This window comes from Catharus ustulatus, chromosome 4 (assembly GCF_009819885.2).
Source record: "Catharus ustulatus isolate bCatUst1 chromosome 4, bCatUst1.pri.v2, whole genome shotgun sequence".
Taxonomy (NCBI): Eukaryota; Metazoa; Chordata; class Aves; order Passeriformes; family Turdidae; genus Catharus; species Catharus ustulatus.
Window position 1 is genome coordinate 67,189,192 of NC_046224.1, and position 23,487 is coordinate 67,212,678.

The 23,487-nt window shown below is 37.7% G+C and overlaps 1 protein-coding gene across 31 annotated transcripts in view; it reads right to left on the reverse strand.

Annotated features, from left to right (window-relative positions):
• Positions 1 to 7,233: 7,233 nt before the first annotated feature.
• The window catches only part of C2CD5 (C2 calcium dependent domain containing 5), a 53,528-nt gene continuing 37,274 nt past the window's right edge, over positions 7,234 to 23,487 (reverse strand). For 6 of the 31 annotated variants that reach the window (XM_033057224.1, XM_033057222.1, XM_033057212.1 and 3 more), the window contains 17 exons: positions 23,137 to 23,325; positions 21,292 to 21,483; positions 20,406 to 20,592; positions 19,963 to 20,127; positions 19,496 to 19,636; positions 17,719 to 17,782; positions 15,896 to 15,957; positions 15,343 to 15,441; positions 14,840 to 14,929; positions 14,518 to 14,605; positions 13,385 to 13,471; positions 11,678 to 11,728; positions 10,857 to 10,910; positions 10,563 to 10,634; positions 9,552 to 9,742; positions 8,059 to 8,205; positions 7,234 to 7,394 (listed from right to left, as the gene is read on the reverse strand). In XM_033057224.1, coding sequence (XP_032913115.1) covers positions 7,263 to 7,394; positions 8,059 to 8,205; positions 9,552 to 9,742; positions 10,563 to 10,634; positions 10,857 to 10,910; positions 11,678 to 11,728; positions 13,385 to 13,471; positions 14,518 to 14,605; positions 14,840 to 14,929; positions 15,343 to 15,441; positions 15,896 to 15,957; positions 17,719 to 17,782; positions 19,496 to 19,636; positions 19,963 to 20,127; positions 20,406 to 20,592; positions 21,292 to 21,483; positions 23,137 to 23,325 — 2,011 coding nt within the window. In that variant the 3' untranslated portion in view covers positions 7,234 to 7,262. Of the gene's footprint in view, positions 7,395 to 8,058; positions 8,206 to 9,551; positions 9,743 to 10,562; positions 10,665 to 10,856; positions 10,911 to 11,677; positions 11,729 to 13,384; positions 13,472 to 14,517; positions 14,606 to 14,839; positions 14,930 to 15,342; positions 15,442 to 15,895; positions 15,958 to 17,718; positions 17,783 to 19,495; positions 19,637 to 19,962; positions 20,128 to 20,405; positions 20,593 to 21,291; positions 21,484 to 23,136; positions 23,326 to 23,487 lie in introns of all 31 variants that reach the window. The other 25 variants (XM_033057229.1, XM_042779159.1, XM_033057230.1 and 22 more) reach the window with 11 other exon arrangements.

Sequence of the window (23,487 nt, forward strand, 5' to 3'; positions counted from 1 at the left end):
TGAGTTCAAAATATTCTCATGCCTAATTCCAGTGATTCATTTTGTGATTATTCAACAAGAAATGTCCTCAGCTGTCAGATTTCCAGAGGGGTTAAATACTCTCAAATGATTCAGTAGCTCTAAAATACTGTTATAAAACCACAGGAAGTTCATATCAAAACCAGAGAAATTCAGCAAGACATTTCTGAGCTAACTACCCATCATCCCTTCTAACAAAGAAAGGATCTTTTAGACCAACTTCTACCAAGTGTATTACCTAATTTCATGGGGAACTGAAATATTTGTCACAATGTGGAAGCAAATGGGGACCTTTCAGAGTTTAAGTTGATTTTCAGTGTTTGTTAATATTTTCTTTCCCCTGATTGTTAACTCAGAAACGTGAGTAATGTACAGCAGTGTTCTAACCAATTCACTTACCTCCATTCTCCCATAGGATAGGAATTAACCCAAGCATAAGTTTAAATATTTCAAAAATAACATAATTACCATGATATCAGTGACTTGCTGTTTTATTGGTTTCTGTGTTACCTCTGTGTCAGACCAGAGTTTGATTTCCAATGTCTTCAGTTCTGTATGTAATTGTATTTTCCAATGTCTTCAATTCTGTTTTCAGGAGCAGCAGGTTTTGTCCTTGTTTCTCCGCAAACCATCCGGTTGTGCCTCTCAACTTTTTGCTGGGTCACCTCCAAGCATTAATTAGAATTTTTCAACAGTTAAAACCCCATTAAATCAGATGCACATGTTTGCATCTTTAGGTAGGAATTTCCAGAGCACAAATAGGTTTGCACTGCTCATTTATATTTGTGATTGCGTACATCCAGAAATAGAACAAATGTATTTGATAGAATCACAGAATGGCTTGGGCTGGAAGAGACCTTTAACATCATCCAGTTCCACCTCCCTGCCATGGGCAGTGACATTTCCCACCAGATCAGGTTGCTGAGTGCTCCATTCAACCTGGCCTTGAACTTCCAGGGATGTGACAGCCACAGCTTCTCTGGGCAACCTGTGCCAGCACCTTACAACCCTTAGAGGGAAGAATTTCTTCTTGATACCCAATCTAAACCTTCTCTCTGTCAGTTTGAATCCATTCCCCCTTGTCCTGTCACTCCAGGCCCTTGTCAATAGTGCCTCTCCATCTTGTAGGCTCCTTTCAGGTAGGTACTGGAAGGCCCCAGTTAGGTCATCCCAAAGCCACCTCTTCTCCAGGCTGAGCAATCCCATTTCTCACAGCAGTGCTGTTCCATCTCTCTGATCACCTTGGTGTCCCTCCTCTGCACTCAGGCTAGGTCCATGTCCTTCCTGTGCTGGATGCAGCACTGCAGGTGAGGTTTCACCAGAGGAGACCAGAGAGGCAGAATCCCCTCACTTGATAAATTGGAAAGCTAAGGATGAAAAGAGATTTTGTGAATATTTAACTGCCTCGTCCATCTAAGATTAAGAGTTAATTTTCAGAAGTTTCCTTAATCCCACAAATGAAAATTTTCCAGTCTGTTCTAGGCATTTGAAGATGTACAGCTCAGGTGACACTACTCAGAAGTTGTATCCAGAATGTGGGTGCTTCCCCTCTTCATTCCATCCATACATGCTTATATTCTTCGCATGGTTGCATTTTTTTCCCACCAATTCTTTCCATTAATTCTGGCTCCAGGTGCCTTCAGTCTCCTCATTTTAGCAACTGAAGAATTTTTTTGGATGTGACGCCAGAGAATAGTCAAAAAAAATTTGAATTCCCTGTCATTAAGGTAGTCAGGGCTAATATAATATGAGATTTTCTTACTGGAAAAATAAGCACAGCTGGTAAATTCCATAGAAGTAAAATTTGTATTTCTTTTGGTTTCTTGTCATCTCCATATATCATATTTTCCTTTTCTCTTGCTGCTTCACTTCCACCTGTTCTCATAATCTGGAAATTACTTTAGTCTGAGATATTTCCTGTTCAATAACTGCATTTCATTGGCTGCCAGTTCAGTTTTCTGGTTCTGTACTTCCATTTGTATTTAGGAAACATAATGAAAATTAATATCATAATTATACCATTCAAACAAATCATATGAATGAAATATGTGTCTAGCCAGCCAAAAATATCTGTGGTTGTCATTTGAGTGTATATTATTTTTCCTTCTCCAGTAGCATCATAAGACAGTGTCATGGTTTAACCCCAGCCAGCAGCTGAGTACCACCGAGCCACTCACTCCATGCCCCATCCCACTGATAACTCTATCCCAGATGAAACCTGGGCAGACAGTGGAAAATACTGCTTCCTGTGTTATTCCATGGACAAGTACTCCATAAAGGAAGAACAACACCCAAACTCTTTTCCCATTGTCCTGCCTTAAATTTGGGTCAAATTTGGGAGAAAACTCTGAATCGGGTCCCTCTAGGAAACAGATTCAGGAAGTCCCTTACACAACTGTTTTGGGGAAATATTTTCCTTGGAGAGAAGTGGGAAAAAATCCTGTTTATTTAACAGGCAAAGTACAGCAATTTCACAATTATAAGCCGCACCTGATTATAAGCCCCACATTACAATACAGAGTGTGATAAAAGGTATCTGTTCTATCACCAGCTGTTGAGGATGGGAGCAGTGATCCTTATCTCCACGGCAGATATTCTGCTAATGGGCCATCCATTGAAACCAGGCAGGGCATTGTTCTTTATCTTTTCACAACCCATCCTTCCTCCAGCCAGTCATTTTCTGCTCATGGCCATTGAGTCCCACTGTGGGACTGATAAAATTACTGCATCCCATTGAAGTTGCTCCAGCCAGGGGGAAGAGCCCAACATTTCTTACCAAAATAAAAACAGAGGTTTTGGGACACTAAGGGAGCCCCTTTCTCCACTGGATTCCAGAGGAAAACCGGATTTCTCCACATCACCACTGGACCTCCGGAGGGAAACTGCACCTTGTACAGGAGCACTGCTCCAACTGAATCACATCTGTCACTGCAGGAGGATGCAGCCACCATTTAATGGGATTGCTGCCAACACCCTGCCTGACGGGGTGTCAGGTTGTACTCTGACTTTGTCAGGGTTTGGAGTTTGTTTCTTTGTAGTACTCTATTTCTATTTTAATTTCCCTAGAAAAGAACTGTTATTCCTAATTCCCATATCTTTGCCTGAAAGCCCCTTGATTTCAAAATCATAATAATTTGGAGGGAGGGGGTTTACATTCTCCATTTCAAAGAGAAGTTCCTGCCTTTCTCAGCAGACACCTGTCCTCCAAACTAAAACAGCAACTTTCCGTTCTTTGTCCATATATAAGCCGCACCTGATTATAAGCTGCACTTTGGGTTCGGACCAAAATTTTAGTCAAAATGGTGCGGCTTATAATCATGAAATTACTGTACTTCCCAGCACAAAAATGAACAATACTAACCAGTAAAATCTCTCGCTGCTCTGAGGAGATGACAAATTCAGAAGGGTCCCTTCCGTGGGTTGCAGCCCGGCTCACTCAGTCTGTTCTCAGTCTCTCAGGTGCTGGGAAATGCCCAGGCCAGGCCTGCTAGGCCACAGGTGTGAGCTTCTGGTGCTCTTCTGGAGCAGCTTCAAACAGTTCCAAGAAAAAGGAAAAAAACACAGTCCAGGGAGCTTCTGTGCCTCAGCTAGCCAGGAACTAACCAAGAACAATAGAGAGCTCTCTCCTGCTTCCACTGCACACAGCACAGTCTGTGTGAAAGACGCGGGTGAGCAAGTGCAGTCTCTGATAACAAACTCTGCACCTTTTCTCTCCCCCTTCGCTCCTGGAACCAGTCTTACAGCTCAGAACTCAATATTCAACACCAACAGAACAGACGACTGGGGATACAAGCATCATAAAGTCACCCCAAGACAATCCCATAAGTGTGATCTCTTTGCTTCCTTTGAAGCCCTCAGTGAGTTTTTTGGACAGAATTTAAGAGTACAGCTCAAGCCCAGTTAATGAAACATCAACGTAGGCCTTCACTTTGCAGAAGGTATTTGAAACAAGGTGGCTGTGGAACTTTGTAATAGAATGAGCTGCAAAGAAATTAATGAAACACTGTTGGTATCTTCCCCAGAGCAGCTGTTTGTTATCAAACAAATCTACGCTTTACCCACCCAAGTCATTAATCACTCCCAGCCTCTAATGTCAGACTTCCTAATGGCTTGGGCAACTGCTCTGAGAAGTCTCACATCATTTCCTGTCAAATTTGTCTCTAAAGTACATCCAGCATGCTTGAGAGATCAGCTGCTTGTCCCATACACCTTTATAATTGCAGACACTAAGGACTTTATGGTTCATTAAATTAAATGAGACAACGTAGTTATTTTATTACAGAATATCAACAAGTTAAATTTGAATTGTTGCTTGCACTGAGCAAATTTCTGTCCAGGCTCTTTTCACATTCCCATTTAGTTTGGATGCTGATTTAATTGCGTCCTTTTATTTCAGAGGTGCCTGCTTGGATTTTTTAAACTCTTTACAGAGTTTAGACAAATCATAATAAACCTTTCCTCAAAGGAAGTAAACAACTTCATTGAATTTGATGCCACTCTAATTACATTATTAAAATAATTTATTTGTAGGACAGGTGACTGTAAAAAGCAATGTCCATGTGTTGGAGGTTAGGATTTTTATTTTTTTCTTTCCTTCAGGGAACTTTTCTCCCATTTGCTGCCCAAGAGATGAGAATGAGGGCACTTAAGAGGGAGAAAAGATGTGGCCGGGGAGGAGGGTGAGGGGGTGCAGTTGAGTGTAGTCTCTTAGCTGGGGAGTGAGTGTGGTAGCTGGAGGGATTTTCCCTTGGGAAGTGCAAAGATAACAAGAGATTCGGCCCCTCCAGAGGCAACACCTCCCAGGTGCCTGTGGGAGCCCGGCTCCAGTGCCCACCCTGCTGCTTTCTGCCCCTCAGTTAGGTTCTTGCTCTGCTTTAACTCAACACCCAGCGCCCGCCTGGACTCCCACTGCTCCTGCCACCGCTGCGGGTTTGTTTCTAGGTCTTAACAAACTCATCAGTGCAAGCTGTGACATTTAAACAGCTAGAAATGAAAAGAGGGTATTAATGCTTCCATAGAAGCAACTACCACACCTCAAAAGGAAAAATAATCAGCATGCTACTTCAGATATTTCATGCTGAATACTTACGGTGGAAACAACTTTTTGTGCCAGATCCAAGATCTTTTGAAGTTATTCACATTCTGCCATCAGCTTCAAAGGGAAACAAGATTTGCCTTGCAAAATAATCAAGAGCTGAAACTACTTACAAATTAATTCAGGGCAGCTTTGGTTGTAAGAGCTACAGAATTTAGCAAGATGATGTGTTCTGTTAAGGGCCAAATTCAAACTTCAAATACAAAGGATGATTAACTCCCAAAATATCAGAATTACAGGGTCATAGAATGGTTAGGGTTGGAACAGCCTTAGAAATTCACCTGTTGGGAGGATGGGGAGGTGTTGAGGAGGGAGTTCAGGGGTTGTTTGGTACATGCTGGGAGTGGACACCTTCCACTAGACCAGGTTGCTCTGAGCTCCATCCAATCTCACCTTAAACTCTTCCAGGGACGGGGCAGCTAGGCCTCCCCTGGCCAACCTCTGCCAGGTCCTCATCACCCTCACAGGGAGGAATTTCTTTCTAATGTCCCATCCAAACCTAGTCTAGGTCAATTTGAAGCCATTTCCCCTTCCAGACCATTGTAAATAGTCTCTCTCCACTCTTCTTGTAAGCTCTCTTCGGGGACTCAAAGACCACCATGAGGTCACCCCAAAGCCTCCTCTTCTCCAGGCTGAACAATCCCAATTCTCCCAGGGTTTCCTCACAGCAGAGCTGCTCCAACCCTCTGATCATCTTGGTGCCCCCTCTGGACTGACTCCAGCAGCTCCATGTTCTTTCTGTGCTGGGACCCCAGGGCTGGAGGCAGCTCTGCAGGTGGGGTGTCATCAGAGTGGGGCAGAATATCTAATGCATATATATTAAGACAGTGAATTTTATAAAGATATTTATTGTGTAAGAATGATTTTCATGCTAATTTACAATGAAATAATTAAACAAATAATCATGCCATTGCTTAATTTCAACACTAAGCAGAATATTTACATTCAAGTTTACATCTTTGTTCAAGTTCCATGTACAATATTGTCAGAATTGAGCAAGAATGCATCTTCAAATCAAAGTTATTTGTCTGGCGCTTTTTTGGTTTGTTTTTTGCAATAAAGTATCAACACCTTTCAGACTTTTACTGGAAATGACAAATTTCCTCTCTTTGTAGTACCCTTTTTTCCCAGTTACAGCACTGGAAAAGAACAAAAAACCACAAACAAAACCCCAACACAAAAGCAACCTGCAGGAACCAGTGTCATATGCACACATCAATCTCCAATCAGCCATGCATTTAAACAGGAAGGAGGCTGCAGAATAACCTCTGCACAACTGATTTTTGGGGGACTGTTTATGTCATCCTTGAAACAGATCCTGCCTTAAGAAAATGAACCTCAGGACAATTCTTTCACAAAGTCTTAAATAACAAAAGACCTGCTTTGTCAGTACTGAAGCGAACATCTTGTAATAGCATCAGACATACCCTGGAACTTTTTGTTGTGTTCTTCTGAGATTGTTTTGTCCCACCACAGGGGTGCCCAGGATCACAGCACTGTGGTGTGGCAGCTTCTAAAAAACGATTTAAAAAACAAACAACATGCCCCAGCCACCAAATATAAAAACAACAACAAAACAAGGAAAAATACTTTCAATGTGCAGAAATTCAAACAGTAACTTTCTGGTACTGCTTTTCCCTCTTCACACTGCAGCAGTGTAAAGCAATTTCAGACTCCAGAGTTGTTTGTGGTCCTTCATCAAAGGTTTCCAACGCAGACTTCTCAGGCACCTTCCTCCCACCCTGACCTCAGAATCAGCTCAGACAACACTCAAACTCAGAAATGCTTCTGAATGACAGAACCTATCACAGTGAAACTGAACAGCTCAAAAATGCAACAGAGTTTTTCCTTCCTTCCACAGTTCCATGTGATGCCTGCTACTCTAATCCATGTTCTCCTGTCAGTGCCTCTCTTGCTGCCTGGTTTCACAGAGGCCAGGAATAGTAACAGAAGAACCAGAGCACACTTGCCAGTTCACTGTTCTGACTTACTTGTGTTCTCAAGTTATATGACAACAAAAAAAAAGTGATTGTCCTGGATTTTGGTTGTGAATGTCATGGAGGGATACTGACTTTGAAGATGCAAACCTAAACATTCCCACATTTTAAATAATCTTTATATAGCAGAGACTACTCCACTTTTTCTGCCTTCATGTTGTGACATCTCCTGCAGAACTTGTGGGCTGAGGAGCAGCTGTCGAAGGCTGCACTGGCAGCATTTCCAGCTCAGATTCACGGACAAAGATGACGGCATCACCACTGACATTTATCAAACACTGAGCCTGAGAAAAAAGACAATACCCAGTTACCAAACCTTAAACAATAATATGTTTACTTGTATCTGCTAAATATAACTACACAGAAAAATCAACAGAGATCAGGAGAAGGACAAATTATTAGAACTTATTGGTGAGGCAACCTGTGCCACATTTCCTTTTCTATCCACTCACTTGTGTGCTACCAAACATGCAGATGGATTCTTGAAAGACACCACAGATGAAATATCTGGATATCTATACTTGCTTCCATTACTGTTCTGAATATATTTAATTTACTGAATATTCTGTTATTGCCTTCACAAATTAAGGTTTGTCCCTTTATGTACAAATGGAGCATTTTACATCAGCAGCTCCAGGTATTTTTACATGGAGATCCTACACTGCAACATCAGAAATACCAAGTAAGTTCTGCACTACTGTGTAACTGTTTCCTGCAATTTACTTCATTCTAGCAAACTTGGTTCTTTTATCAATCTGGGTATTTATGAAACATCCTCATAATTTTTTTAATACAAGAACAGTCTTGGATTCTTCAAATATCATACCAAAATATCAAGAAACATTGTGCAGGTATGGCTCTACAGCACTGCTGGTTTTTAAAGACATAAAATGTGTATTTGTGTCCTACTAACCACAACAGCACTTGTTATTTCACATCCCAATGTACCTGATTTTTGTTTGGATTCTCCATGAAGACACACTGCTTCATTATATATGACACAACTGCATTCCCTCCCAGAGCTGCAACATGAGCTCTAACCATGGCAAACACTTCAGCAATAAAAGCATGGAGGAAGCCACTGACACCACCCTCCTAGAATGGAAAAAATATACATTACATATTATATTAGGTCTAGCTACAAGATGCTGAGTACTTCTCTTACATATTTATCAGCTGAATAATTTAGTGAATCCTAAATGGTGTGAAGAACTTAAAAGCCATTCACTGTTTAATGGGTCACAGTTACAAATTAGATGGAGAGAGACCATTTACAGGGGCCTGGAATGACAGGACAAGACAGTATAGCTTCAAAGTGACAAATACAGAATGGATATTGGGAAGAAATTCTTCCCTGTGAGGGTGGACAGGCCCTAGCACAGGTTGCCCAGAGAAGCTGTGGCTCCCCCTGGATCCCTGGAAGTGTCCAATCTGCACTTAGTACAGGAATGTCCTGTAACCATTTCCCTGTTCTGACATCCTTTTGAAAACATTGTCCTTTTCACACACAGCTTTCTCAAGTTAAAAGAGAAAGTTAAAAGTAACTTTCAAGATCCAAACAAAACATTTGTCTGATCCAAGTTTCTCTAGAGAGCTCACAGCCCATTTTCAGGAAGTATGATCATTTTTATTAACATTTGCTCTGTAATTTTAGCAATGTGTAATTAGGGAAAAAAAAGCAAACTCTTCAGCACTGACAAACGAGGCAAGAGGTACACTCTAGTTCTGTGGCCAAAAGCAAAGACACAGCTACTTCCCAAAAGGACAGGTAAATTTTAAGGACCATTGGTTTGCATTTTGACGTGCTTAGAGAATTTTGTTTTCCCAATGTAGACTGAGGATCAGGGTTTGAATATCACCTCTAAGCTCGCTGTGTGGTCACAGACTCATGGTGTAATTTTTGATGCTCATCAAAGTTTTGTTACAGAGAATGCACAGGATGTGGTATTAAAAATTAGCATAACATTATCTATGGTATGGGCAATGTTCTATTAACCAAAGAATTCTAAAATCCAAATACACTGTGAAAGTTCATCACTGAGCTTATTAAATGAGAGAAGAATAGATTACTTATTTTTTTCTTTAGTATTTAATTTGGATTCAAATGGTCCCAACTTCTACCACTGTTGGTCAAAGACATTTTTTTTCCATATAGTTCTGTTTAATAACTCACTGGTTTAGTGTTCTGTCCAATTCAACAGCAATGGCAATTATATGACATCTTCCTAACAGTGCCAAACACAAAACAGCTTTGAGTGCTCCCTGACAAAAGCACTACAATGGAATTTGCTCTGCACTCAGCACCACAAGCAACACAAATTCTACTCCCTGGCTGTGCCACACATCAATGCAAACCTCTGACTCTTACAATTAACAAAAAATTATTCCCTGACATAAAACGAAATCCCTGACATAAAATGAATCCTTGCCATACAGCTCACCTCACGCAAAGAAGTGGTTTCTCGTATAAAAAACATGTTGATTATCCCAAGATATTTGGTTATTTTCGCCCCAGGGAGAAAGGAAAGAGGTGTCATCTTAACAACTGAGACAGTGGAATTGGTGCATGACGGGACAGAGCGGTGCCGTAAGTATCCCTCAGCCAATGGACTTGCTTTTTCAAGGGAAGTAGCTGAAAAATGGGAAAAAACCAGGAGAAAATAACTATCAAGATCCATCATTGTTCCTCAAAATACAAAAACTCTTCTTTATGGTTTTCCAAATAGCTTGGTGACAACATTCAGCTGCCTGTGATGCTCAGCCATATATGTGAGAAAGGAAAGGAAATCATCATGCAAAGCATGCAAGAGGAGACGAGAAGCTGAAATGACATTTATTTGAAAGAGTGGCATTCCTGCAAAAGGAAAACATTGAGGCGAGCAGCTGCACATACAACCATTGGTTATAATGTGAAGGTAAAGAAAAAAGTGCCAACATTTTGAAACATGTACTCTGCTGGAAGAACAAATTATAGGAAGTGTGAAAGTTGTTGTTTCCCCAGTGCAGCATTTTCCATTAAAACAGGTATTAATCTCTGCTAATTTAAGCAAGATAGTCAGACCTGTGGCCAAAGAACTACTGAAAACCAACTCACCACTTGCTAATTTAGTGACCATTGCCTTGACTGTCCCCTTGGTGATTGCTTCCTGTTTCTCACCCCCAATTTTCCAAGATCACACATACACCTACATCCATGCAGTGGATGTTATACAATTAGTAGGCTTACATACGTATGGAGAACTAATTACAGCAAGATTTATTTTGCTTTTTATGTTACTGGTTTGTCAACCCTACATGAGGTTACAGAACAATGTCAGCAGTTTTCACACTTGGGAATTCATTCTATATGTGATCTGCAATGCTACTGCTGGGCAGGCCACTCCACTAAGTCACCACTGGGAAATCAGAGATATGTCTCAGATTATCAGAACGTGGTAGAAACAGCCGCCTACTTGTCTTAATTGATCCGCGCCTTATGGTCTGAGCTTTCAGTTTAATGAGCTCTATCCAGCTGTTGCATCTGTCTGCAAAGGAACTGTAATCAACTGACGTTGCTGGAAACACAGACAGAAAAACAAAAGAAAAAAAAAACAGAAAAAAATATATGGATGATGTCTCTTGCTCATCTCAATGCTCCTTTTTGAGGAAGCAATGATTCATGTCTGAGAGAGAACAACCATCCGTTTGCAGGTCTGTTTAAAAGGAAAAGTTACAGAATAGGTTTGGACTTGTCCAAACCAAAGTACCGATTTCTGGTGATGTCCCAGCTCTGAACCAACTGCCTGAGTGGGACTTCAGCACTGAAAAAACATGCAAATACAGTCATTAAGGACTTATGCTAGATTAGTTTTTTTAAATCTCAATTTAGGCCATAAGCTATAGCTTTTTAAACTTAATTTAAGCCTTTTTAAATTTTTTCATTGGGTTTTTTCCTTACAAAGAGCTGCTGATAAGCATTTCAATTTCTCAACCCTCTTTATCAATAACTAACCTACAGACTCAAAAAAAAAAAAGCTTTGGTGATGAGGATAAGAGTCACAAACTGAAACAACACCTCTCTTTTAAACACAAATGAATATTCCTTAGAGAATAGTCTTCCTTGCCCCAACATCCTCCCTCCAACATCCCTCCCATTATAATTACAACAAGAAGTAAGAGTTGTTTCTGCTAGGACTTTTGGTATTAGTTGCAGGGGTGTTTGCATATCTTTAAAAAAAAAGGGGGTGGGGATTGCAAACATAGTTTCTTCATTGTCCTGAAGAAACGGGAGGAATACATGCTAACTTCAAATTAACACAGGCAAAACAGCTCTATTCCCAGGGACTCATTTTCTGTCAGATAAAGTTCTATCCATTTACCTGACAGAGAGGCTGTTATTATTAACAAATCTAATTCTTATAATGAAAAATCACATCAAAATATTAGGATATCATTAAGCCACACCAGAGCATGCATTCTCAGTTAAGTAGTAAACACTTCCTGGATTAAGACACATCCAAAAAGAGTATACCAATATCCCAAGAATGCTCATTCTGCTCTGGTAGATGGCTAAATTAAGGAAACTCACCTCTCTGAGCAGCAGGAATACCTGTGTGGGAACTTGCACCCTCCAGGACTTCTGATAAAACAAAATTAATTCTGTTCAGATTCTATTAAGCAGAGTCAGGTAGTACAGGACAACAGCTTCCAAGAAAGATGGGAGTGACTATTTCCAAGGGCCTGGAGTCACAGGACAAGGGGGAATGGCTTCACACTTTTAGACTGGATATTAGACAGGAATTCTTCCCTGAGGATGGTGAGGCCCTGACAGAGATTGCCCAGGGAAATCGTGGTTGCCCCATCCCTGGAAGTGTCCAAGGCCAGGTTGGATGGGGCTCTGGGCAATATGAAATAGTAGAAGGTGTCCCTGCCCAGGGCAGGGAGTTGGAATGAGATGATCTTTAAGGTCCTTCCAACACAAACTACTCCACAATTCTATGACCCTTATAAAAGATTTTAGGGTCAAGTATGAAAAAACCCCATCCCCTATATGGCATAATGTTTACTTAGGTAACAGAGTTATTAGAAATAATTCACTTTACTAAATCTACCTTGTAATTTTAATATGTTTATTTATTAAAGGTCGCTACTGTTTAAGATTGCAAACCAATATTTTTAAAACAATAATCCTACAGAAAAGCAAAAATATATTAAATAACCTGCTAAGTAAATGTAACTACAATGAAGTTGTGAAGAAATGAAAGATGGAATAATTGTCTGGCTGAACTGCTCTGTCTACAGCACCATATGGAATGTGGAGAACATCAGGAAAAAGGGAACATGGGAACAGGCTGCCCTCCACTGGTCAGGGCCAGCACACAGGGAGCACAGTCTAGTAATGTAGAGAAACACCAGCAGAAATTTCTGGATAGTTTCTCTTCTTTAAAATAAAAAATGTAGTAAATTAAAAGTTAAGCATTAAAAAAATTAAAAAAAAAAAGAAGATTGTTGCTCAAATTAATCTGGCCTCTGAAAATACAAAAGCAAGTGTGGTACTTACTTTACATGACTTATTTACACAACTGATGTAACAGGCAAAAAAGGGAGCTCAAACATTTACAGTAATTCCCAGATATTTAATTTCCTTTCAGTAACCATTTTGGTAGATAATCCAACCAGGGAGAAGGAATTAAAGACAGCGGATTTCAATAAATGGGATTTCTAATGAAGTCACAGAAGAACTGTGACAACCATTCTTGAAATGCAGCTCTATCTCAGGTTAAATAAAGCAGCTGTTTAACAGCTACAATCTGCTGCACTGTACAGATTATTTATTATAGCTTAGGCTTATAGTTTACGCTCCTTTCACTTAAAGGAAATTTGCATGCAACAAGTATTTGGTAGGTAAAGTATTTCCCATCATGAAAACAATGAGATTAATTATGTGAGGCTGAGAAAACATGGAGGTACTTTATATGGGCCATTTACAGTATGAGACAAGCCTAATTACTAGGTAATTGAGTTATGTCAAATGACACCCAACACCCAGTGGTTTGCAGCATCTTCAGTATTCTAGATGCAAAGACAGGAAATACAGACAGAATGATCAGCCAAGCCATCTTCTGTGTCTCTTAAAATATTTGACAACAGGAGTAAATATACCCATTATGCTTAGGCAGCAAAGCACATTTAAAGCCTCTGAAAGTACAGATATTTTAAAGCCCCTATAACTATGAAAGAGCATAACTCAAAATCCATAAAAACCAACAGTTTAACATTCTCCCCCTTAACTGACCTTTAGCTGGAGAGAATGGTTGAGAAGAAAGGGGATCAGAGCAAAGTTCCAAGGGAAATTGTAGCTGTTCTTCATTGTCTGTAGATGCTTCAAGAAAACATGGCCAACTGATAATTAATCTCCAAAATAAGATTTGCCAGTAATTACAAGCAGAGTCAATTTAGTCAGATCTGACTTGAACAGGTATTTTCAGCACGTGCATGAAATGATGCAGTTCTGCAGAAACAGGTGTTTGACAACAAATACAGCTGCAACATTGAGCAGAACTTGGGTTCCACGGAAAAGGATTTGAAGTTTTCAGGAAAAAATGAAGTCCATTCATGGATTTTTATTTCGATTCTGCAGTTGAATCTAAGTCAGCTATTATAATAAAAATTATCACTTCTTTCACATGAAAACACTTCATTGTCACTACTGAAGAAGTCAGCCATATAACTACTGTTTCAGAAATACATGGCTCTGTTCTACTATCTAATCCCATTCTGAAGAATTGAGTATCCTCAGAGATCTGTCTGAATTTCCACTTCCAGACTGCACACATACATTTCTAACATAGGATGGTACTTAATTAGCAAGGTGACATAGGCAGATCACAACAGTCTCTTCCATTCCCTCCATGTGCTTCACTGAGCTCCAAAACTATTACTGACCTGCTTAAGGATTTTCAGAAGGTTGGGTTTTTTTAAAAGTATTATGAATTTATTTTCCACCTTCTTAAAGTACGGACAAAATTTCTACTTATAAGAACAAGTATTCTTGGATGATTTACACCACATGTTCCAAAATACAACAGAAATGTCATCATCTGTTACACCTACCTTTTAGAGAAAAACAATTAAAGTAGTATAGATGGAATAAGAAAGTACTATAAATTTGTTGATTATGGAAAATAAATACCTAATAGTTGATAAGTAAGTCATCCTGCTGAAGGTCTAGTACATGAACCCTAAAAAACATCTATGTGTTGAAAGAACCTCCCTGAAAAATATGTATTTTTGAACATGATGGTCCCTGTGGGTCCTTTTCAACTCAGAATATTCTGTGGTCTGTGATCTGTATATGTAACTGAAATTAAAACCCAGACTCATTAGGCACTGATGAAAAAAAAAGGAAAGATGCCTCACAATATTTACCTCTTTGCTGTGATTTTTCAGTAGGTGCTTTGTTGGCTTGTAGTGCTTGGTTTTTGTCATATGTAATAGCAACAGCTGTGACTGCAATCTGCAAATCAGAAATATTTGGCATATTAGGTAAGGTGATCTCTTGTGCAATCTGAAAAAACAATTTTGCAAACAAGCAGTTCTTTGCATAGAATCATAAGGAAAAAAAAAATCTAAGAACTCACCAGACATAGCAGTAAATCAAATCCTAGCCAGGTTTACCCTGAGCAGCAAACATTAACTCAAGGAAGTTAAAAGTTTTAACTCTGGAAGTTAAAAGCAGCAATTCACTTACCTGAACTAACTCATCCTCTGGCAGAGCAACTGTAAAGTTTACATGGCAAAGGCAGCAGGGAACCATAGACCGGAGCTTAAAATACAAACTCTGTTGAAGACAGGATATTATTTTGTGTTACTCAGGGAAAAAGGTGTGGTTTATTTTAGAGAAATTAAGGATCAAAACTATTTTCACAGTAGAAGTCATCTAATGATATTAATTTTTTCTTGGAGAGGAATTACATGTGTGAAAAGTCAGGACAGAATGCAATCTACTGTAGAGCTCTCTTTCTATTTCTAGAGTATACTGCCAGTCAAAGACTCCTTCAGATTCCAAAAGCTTTGGAAATCCCTAATATACTAAAAAAGGCTGAACCTATCTTTACAGAAACTCACAAGCTAATTCGAGACACCCTGCAGTCTATTTTCAAGATTACGAGACACATGCTATTTTCAGTATAGCTGAATTTCACTTGGCTTCCATTTGAACACTTAAAAAAGTATTTGAAATAAGATTCTTACCTTCAACAGATTCTCACAGAGATCATTAAAGTTCTTATTGAGTGTTTGATTTGTCGGGTTAATGGTGCTTAATCTGGACACTCTAACTGCTGTGAACATCTGAATTAGAAACAAACATGGGTTTTTTTGCCAACATATGCCAATAGATTTTATCCTGTGTTTTAAACTCAAATTAATAAAGAAGGAAAATAATGTAAAATATGTTAACACATATGTTAACTAAGTAACAAAATATGTTAGCTAAACAACATAATCAATAATCTGTTCCCTTTAAGGGGCTTCAAACCTAGCCAAACTTTTCAGAAGCTAAAACCTTGAAGTTCATATTTACTGTAATTACTTTCATATTTCTGTATTAGGTTATTAGTTACATAAGAGCATTAAAAAAACCAACAAAGAAACAGGTTCTTCTACCTTATTGTTCTTACCAAAATACTAATTTCATTTCTGTCACAAGGATGTCTATTAATTTACCTTTCAATATATACATTTAAATTACTATCACATATTTCAATACAATTTAGCAAAAAGTTTCAGTTTTGAATAACCTTACTTGAATTTCTGGTGTCCAGTTATTTATACCAGGCATAATTTCTGTGTTGCAACTGTAAAAACCTGTGAAGAAAATATTGGGGAAAAAAATCTATTTTATACACTGTAATATAAAAATACTTGTAAAGAAGACATATGTGAAACAGTTTTGCAAGTATTTTCCCTCATGTGATTTTGAGTATTGAATAATACACCAGAAATGAGACCAACATTCAAAAAACAAATACAGAATTCTTGTAGGAGGGGCCAACACCCCAAATCCACAACCAGTCCACCTATTTCTGTTAGATAAACTATGCACAAATGAGGAATTTTTTAAAAAAGGTGTGATATGTAAAGCTAAAAAGCCAACCTTTAATAGAGAGCACAGTAAAGGCTGCAAAGGAACTACTGTAGTGACTGAATGCAAATAAAAATCAGAAGTATAATGACTAAACAGTAGAGTAAAGTCAGTTACTAACAGGAAATCAGTAATTAGGAAAGCCTGAAGATACAGTTAAATAAGTAGAAAAGGTAGGGGCTATATAAAAGCACAGAATGAAATGAAATTGTGTAGCAGCTTGCAGAGGGTATAAATATTAATAGACTGTCTCTCAAAACATCAAAAGCAGAAATTCTGTTGAAGAATCAAATAATATTTAGAAAGGATATGCAGAAATAATAACATGAGAGCAGAAAAAATGCTTTTCTTTTTATAGCAGTGTAGCAGAGCTTTCCATAACAGCAGCAAACCAGTCCCTTGTTTATTTGTCTTGAACAAATGAAGGAGATATTGAACAAAAAGGTAAATGAAAAATAAAGATTCTTATAAACCATCGAATAGGCAAAAGATCAAACAGCTAATTCACTCTGAGCTCTTAACTTACTCCCCTACCAGAGAAGAACACTCTTTAATCTTCAAGTAATAAGGTGCTAAAGTGACTGGTCCTACTAATCTCCTCAGTACAGGTATCTCTATTACTGATCCACAGCAACTATTCCAGAAAAGGATGTTCATGAGGAGATGGAAAAACAAGAAAGTTCTCAATCAGCATACAGACAAAAGGCACCTGACATATACCACTTACTCTGGACATCACCCCAACCCCCAACAATTTGGCAAGATCCTTCACCAAGTTCTCTTTTAAGAAACTAAGAATGAAGCATCATCAAATGAAATGGAAATACAAGATTAGAAAAGGAGGGACAAAAATGCTTAATTTTCACAGTGAAAACATCTGTAATTTTGGATTTTGTGCTTCAAACACATTCATAAATTATATGCAGAAGAGAATAAAACAAGATGATTGCTGATGGCCTTAATTTAGGGCAATAAAATCAACTGCAGCAGAACTAGGTAATCAGTGAGGAAGAAAAGATTTGGTGACAGTAATAGATAACTGCAAGGACAGTTCTGAGCTTGACACACCTCACAATTATTAACATTAATATCAGTTATTAGGAAAGAAACTAAGACTTTCTCAGAAGAAACACAGTGAAATTCACAATGACATGAGGAAGGACAAGGACAAATCAAATGTCCAGAGCAATTTCTATATAATGGACAACTATACTTGCCTCTTATCCAGACCTGTCAGGGAAGGTATGACATATCTATACAATGATAAATAACATAAAGACAACTGATACCAGGCAATAATTAGTTCTCTATTCTACTTTCATTAACCTGGAACTTATAAATTCATAATTCAGTCTAAAAATCTTCAGAAACATTCATATTGTCAGTTCTCTTTGAACTTTTAAAATAATTTTTAATAAAAATAGTCATATTTTGTCATTTTGCCGCCTACAGCATAAATTAGAACAATATCATTGTAACCATACCAGAAGGTGGTGGAACATCTGTCAGTAAAGAATGTACATCTTCCATTGCATCTGTGTCATCAATCTGCAAAAAGAGAATAATTGAGAAAATCATGTTGCTGTGCCAGTAAGAAATTCCAGAAAGGAATAACATAACCACTACTTGATTCAACCTTTAACACTCTTATCTGAGATCAGACTGAGAGCCCTGCTACCTTCTGTAAATAATTCTGGTGCGTCTTTTACATTCATCCTGTCTTATTGACCTGCAAGAGATCCAAATCTACCTCTAACTCCCAACATTTTCTCACCAAGTGTTTTAGAAAAGGTTTATAATTTAACTCCACTATTGAAGGGTTTTCTGTCAAGTAATGTGTCTCCTTCTCACTCTCCATGTAAAAGGGGTTGTCTTTATTTTCTTCAAAAAACAACCCAAAAACTACAAAAAACCAACCCAGATATCTTTACCTCTCATAACTGCCTTCTCAGCCTCTTTCAGCATATCCCCATCACAATGAAATTTTTATTACTTTTTTTACATAGCTCCAGTGAACACTGATTCTACTCCAGAAAGCTTAGTCAGGAGTTTAACTAAATCTTCTGCAATATTGTTTCTGATATCCAATAATCATCAACCAATTATCCAATATCTCAAACAGACAGTAGTAAATGATTCCATAGATAAGTAATTTTTTTCTATTAATGCCTTAAAAAAATCCTCATTCTTTAACAACGGTATTCGACCCTTTTTGCAAAAGCACCAACCAATCTAAATTTATTATCCCAAACTCCCCCAACCCATTATTTTTTCACTCCCCTTTCAAATCTGTTTTCAAACAAACTGCTGTTGTAGTGCTCCCTCATTCTTCTTATCTACAACCTTTCTTCCAGATTACTTTCTATGAAGATGCGACTTGTGAAGATTAACAGAGCCTTAAATGTACCTTAGGTTGCAATTACAGGCTGTAGTTTGTAGTGGATTTTAGTCAGTGGTAGGTATTTGTATACTACCTGTATCTACAGGATGATCAAAACTCCAGCCCTTCTTTAATACCTGAAGTATTAGAGACTTCAAAATGGACAATGCTCAATCACATCTTTGAATTTTAGTGAATAGAGAGGTAAAAGAAATTTATGTCCTTTATCTGTAGGTATTGTTCTTTTTATTTGCAGTTGCAGAAAGAACTGGAAGGCATTGTCAGAAGTTGTGAATTCTTAAATTGTGAAAACCAATAGCTGAAATTCGGAAAATCTTCTTTTATGTGCTTGGGACATGCAGTTTTTTGAATGCTTTGAATACAATCCATTCTGGGCTGTAATTCTGCATATATATATGTATCTAATAATTCTGAATGTTTGTTTACAACAGTAAGAGCGCTGAAACAGGAAGAAAATACAATCTTCTAATTTGCTAAATATAAAGTATGGCAATACAGAACCTCAGTGTTTACAAAAATAGATCTAAAGTTTTTCATTAGTCTGATCTGCTACTTGAAGCAAGCAGACTGACATTTCTTAACAGCTCTTAATTATTATTCTAGAGATTGCTACACATTCATGAACAGCAGGGCAATTTTTTTTCAGATAGTCTGTAGACAGTTGTGCTTTAAGCGAATAGAGTGAGAAAAAGACAAAGCAAAATCTTAATAATCCATTTTTTCTGTTGGTACAGAAGGGCAAAAATCATACACAATTTAGAAACTGTTCTTGAAGATTAGTGAGAAAACTTTTCTGGTTTTTTAAATATATATTTCAGGAGAAGGAACGTATGAACATGAGTAGTGAAAATGTTTATCACCTCCAAGACAAAAGCATCCTTCTTCCCATGTGAAAGGTCAAGCTCTGTAACTTCATCAGAGCTTTCTGACTGAGATCTCAATAGCCTGGAACGTTGTCTTGGCTCTGGAATGGGAGACCCAATAATTTCTTCTGGTAACTCCTAAAAGGAATGTAAGAATTAGCAGATGCTCTGCCCAGCTTAAAAATAATTCAAATCTACACAATTTGTTAACAATTCTAAGAATCAGATCATTCTTAAAATTATTCTACTAGGAAATATATCTAAATAATACCAAACTATGATTTGGTTATATGATTAAAGAGATCTGAAAATTCCAGCAGCTTTCCAAAATACAGTGAAAAAATTGTGTATCTCTATTTGTAAATAAACTTATGTTCTGAATGACTCAGTAAGAAAAAAATGGATATACAGTGTATACATTTTAATCAGAACGTTTTATTTTTAAGAATAAAAGATTTACTTACTGGAGGATTAATCTCATAAAGTTCCTTGTTTTTTGCTATTGTATCATTTATTTTCTTTTGCATATGGGATATATGCTGATCATAGGTGGCATCATTTGGAGTCTTCCCAGCAATCTGAATACCTCCAGGTGTTGGCAAAGCTGCTAAATACACACCTGTTGCAGACTTTTTAAAAGTCACAAAGAAAAAGACAAGTGTATAAGCATGAATTCCTAATATATTCATATAAAGCTTTCCATAATGCTTATGCTAAAACAGCATTGTGACACAGAAATTACAGTAGCATGTCTGGCAAATAAATAAATGATTTTACAATAATTACGACACCTTGCTCTCAAAATGACACTTTAATGTGTGGTTACCCCAAATCCCATAACACCTGCATGTCTTCCAGAGAAAATACTGTAAGAAAGCTAAAGAATCCCAGAATCCCCTGTACTTACTGCCAAGCCCATCAGCATATTTTCCCCCACAGTGATCTGAATTCTCAGCCCAAAGAGGGCATTCATTCCTCTCAGCTTGAGTTTGTTCATCAGTTGTGTGTGCACTTCATACTCCATGAATGGCAAGAGATTACTGATAGAGGTTGCATTTGCTTCAGCCTGAGCTTTCTTCTTCAGACGGCACAACCTGACAACAGAAACCAGCACAGAGTTTTAATGAATTTGTGAAGACTGAAAGGAATCACAAGTTATCTTGATTTTTTTTCCTCATTGTATAACCTAATACAGCTTCTTTTCAATTATTTTAGATTGCTGCAACATTAAAATAAAATGCCAGTTCTTTAGAAGAACTGCTTGCAACAGTGTCATCTGAAAACTTCTATTTTCAGTTTTTCTTCTAGTAAGACTCCCAATGCAAACATTTATTTTTCTTGCTGCAAGCCTCCAACATTTCAGGCACAAGTACAGAAAATTACTACTGCAATTTCTGGTGGCAGAACTTTTAAAAATTCTATTAATACAGTTATTCAAGACACACATTGGAAGGAAGAAAAAAGCCCCCAAACCAAACCCAAATGCCCTCACATTAACCATAAAGTATTAACCATATTTGTCTGAAAGGAGAAAACAAAGAGCATAGCAATACTATCTCCGACTATACATTAGTTCATCTTCCACTCTCTGGGTTTAGTCCTACAAGCTGAAATTCAAAGCTCACACGAGTGCAATGATATTTTCAGAGAGAAATTTTATTCAAGAACACATGCCTATTGTATGTTTTGTAATATAAGGTTTGATGACACATTGGAATTTAGCAACAGGAATTCTTTCTAAGATCTTCAAAACTTTACTAGACTAAATACTAAGTAAGTATTTTGACAGATACCTGGCTTGAATAAGACATCCCTTCCCAACAACTATTGCCTCCACAGGAAGGTCAATTGTGGTGAAAAGGACATCAGGAACTTTTTGCTTCCTGCAGTTGTAACAGTAAGTAAGGTGAGCAGGAAATGGCATGTTCAATTCATCATATGGAATATGGCAAAATCCACAACCTGGTGGTGAAGCTTCTTCAATCCTAAAAATACATTATGGATAGAATACTTAAAACATCTGCATCTTGTTCACCATGGTCAGTAAGTGCACATGTGTATAAACACCTACAGAGACCTACTTGAATCATACACCACAACTAAACTCTGCTCCATTATACCAATGTGACAAGTATTACAATATGTGAACTAAAAGAAGAAAAGGTTGCACACTACTTGCTAAAATGCTATCAATAAAACTTGCATTGAAACTTCTTATGCAGGGATTGAGAAAAAGGACATTCAGTGACCAACAATTCATATGAAACTGTAACATTACTGAATTGGCTTTAAGCAGTGCAACTTCCAAATATAATCCATGTTACAAGAGTTGTACAAAGAATTTTCTGTACCAAACGAACCAAAAAAATCTCTTTTACATTCATTGTGCCCAAAACCCCATAAGAGCAGGATACAAACTACATCATCCTTTTGAGAAGCAGCACAATATATATTAACATTGTGAGAAGAACTGCAATATTGTTTCCTTCCTGCATAAGGAATCAGGTAAAACTCATTATTTCCTTAGAACACAGTCTCTCTCCCCCATGAGCAATACCCAGGAATGACCACTATAAATATATGAACAGGGAAAGCACAGCCAACTGCAACAATGCAAATTTATACTGTATCATATAAACAATTCTTCTCAGTGATTTTGAAGAGGTGTGTAAGCAAATCTGACAGATTTAGAACAATAGTTATCATAAGACTATGGCAAATATATTTTGAGTTGAGTATGAGCTTTGTCTGTTTACCCGTTTTACCTCCCTCTGGCACTACTAATCTATGCCAAGACTCTCTGTAGCACCAAAATACATATTTTCATAAAAGTGCTATTTTCTTTATATTATGAACATGATATTTCTTTCTCTCTATCATATAGTGATTACAAAAACAAGTATTTTAGTTCTGGTTACAGTTTTCTAAACTCTATGCAAACCAGAAGACAATGGTTTTGCTAACAATGTAAAAGAATCATAAATAATACTAAGCTGACTGGTTTATTACGGAAAAAGCAATGCATGTGTAATAAATACCCTTCCTTACAACTATAATAATCCCTTGAAATATTTGATTAATATCCTGATGAATAAATGATAAATTGCATTAATGCAATATGCCTTAATTCATCTTTTCTTTGACAAAAATAACTTTGTGGCAATAGTCGTTCTTCAAATTTTATTCGCAAGAGCAGAAATAAAAGGAAACTTCATGTTTGGCCTTCAGTCTCATGATTTTGTTCACCAACTTCAACAAACACATATCCATTTTGGAAAAATCTGGCATCATATTTGTTTTATAACCAAGCTATTTTATCTCCTACTCATAAACAGCATTGAATGGAGCATATATACACATATTACAGACATAGCCACTTTTGGTTTATGGAAGTTATCAAATTTCTGTCATTTTTTATTGTGCGAGACAAAATTGAGAAAAGAGACCTGAGGAGCAGCTAAGGAAAAAACTGAGTTATCTGTGTTAGTAGTCAAATGTGTTACCTTATTGAGACTGTTAGAAATAAAAACAGAGTATCTAATTTGGCGCAGAGCTCCATTACTCCTGTGGTGGTGGTTGTTAGTGAAAAGCAGTAAAGTGGTTGGTCCCGCATCCTGCACTGTAACACTGTAACCTACCCTAATAGAGAAGAACTATCTTGGCTCTGAGGAAAAAAATCAACCTCTCCCTTCTCTGACCCTATGGAAAAGAAGCCAGGCTGCCATGACAACCTTTGTTCCAAACAGCCTTCCATGGTGCCATCCTGAAGGAACCTAGGGTTCAGTACAGCTGCTGTGCCAGATGCGGACAAAATACAGACCTCTTCACTATAAGAGAAAAAAATAACAACAGAGTGAATTCCTACTACATAGTGAGTGCTTTTATATAAAATTATCAGATTAAAAAGCTAATACAAATCTCAGTGAAGTTCAACATCACCACTACTTTAGTGCACTTGTGCAATTTTATCCATTAAAACTACAATCAAC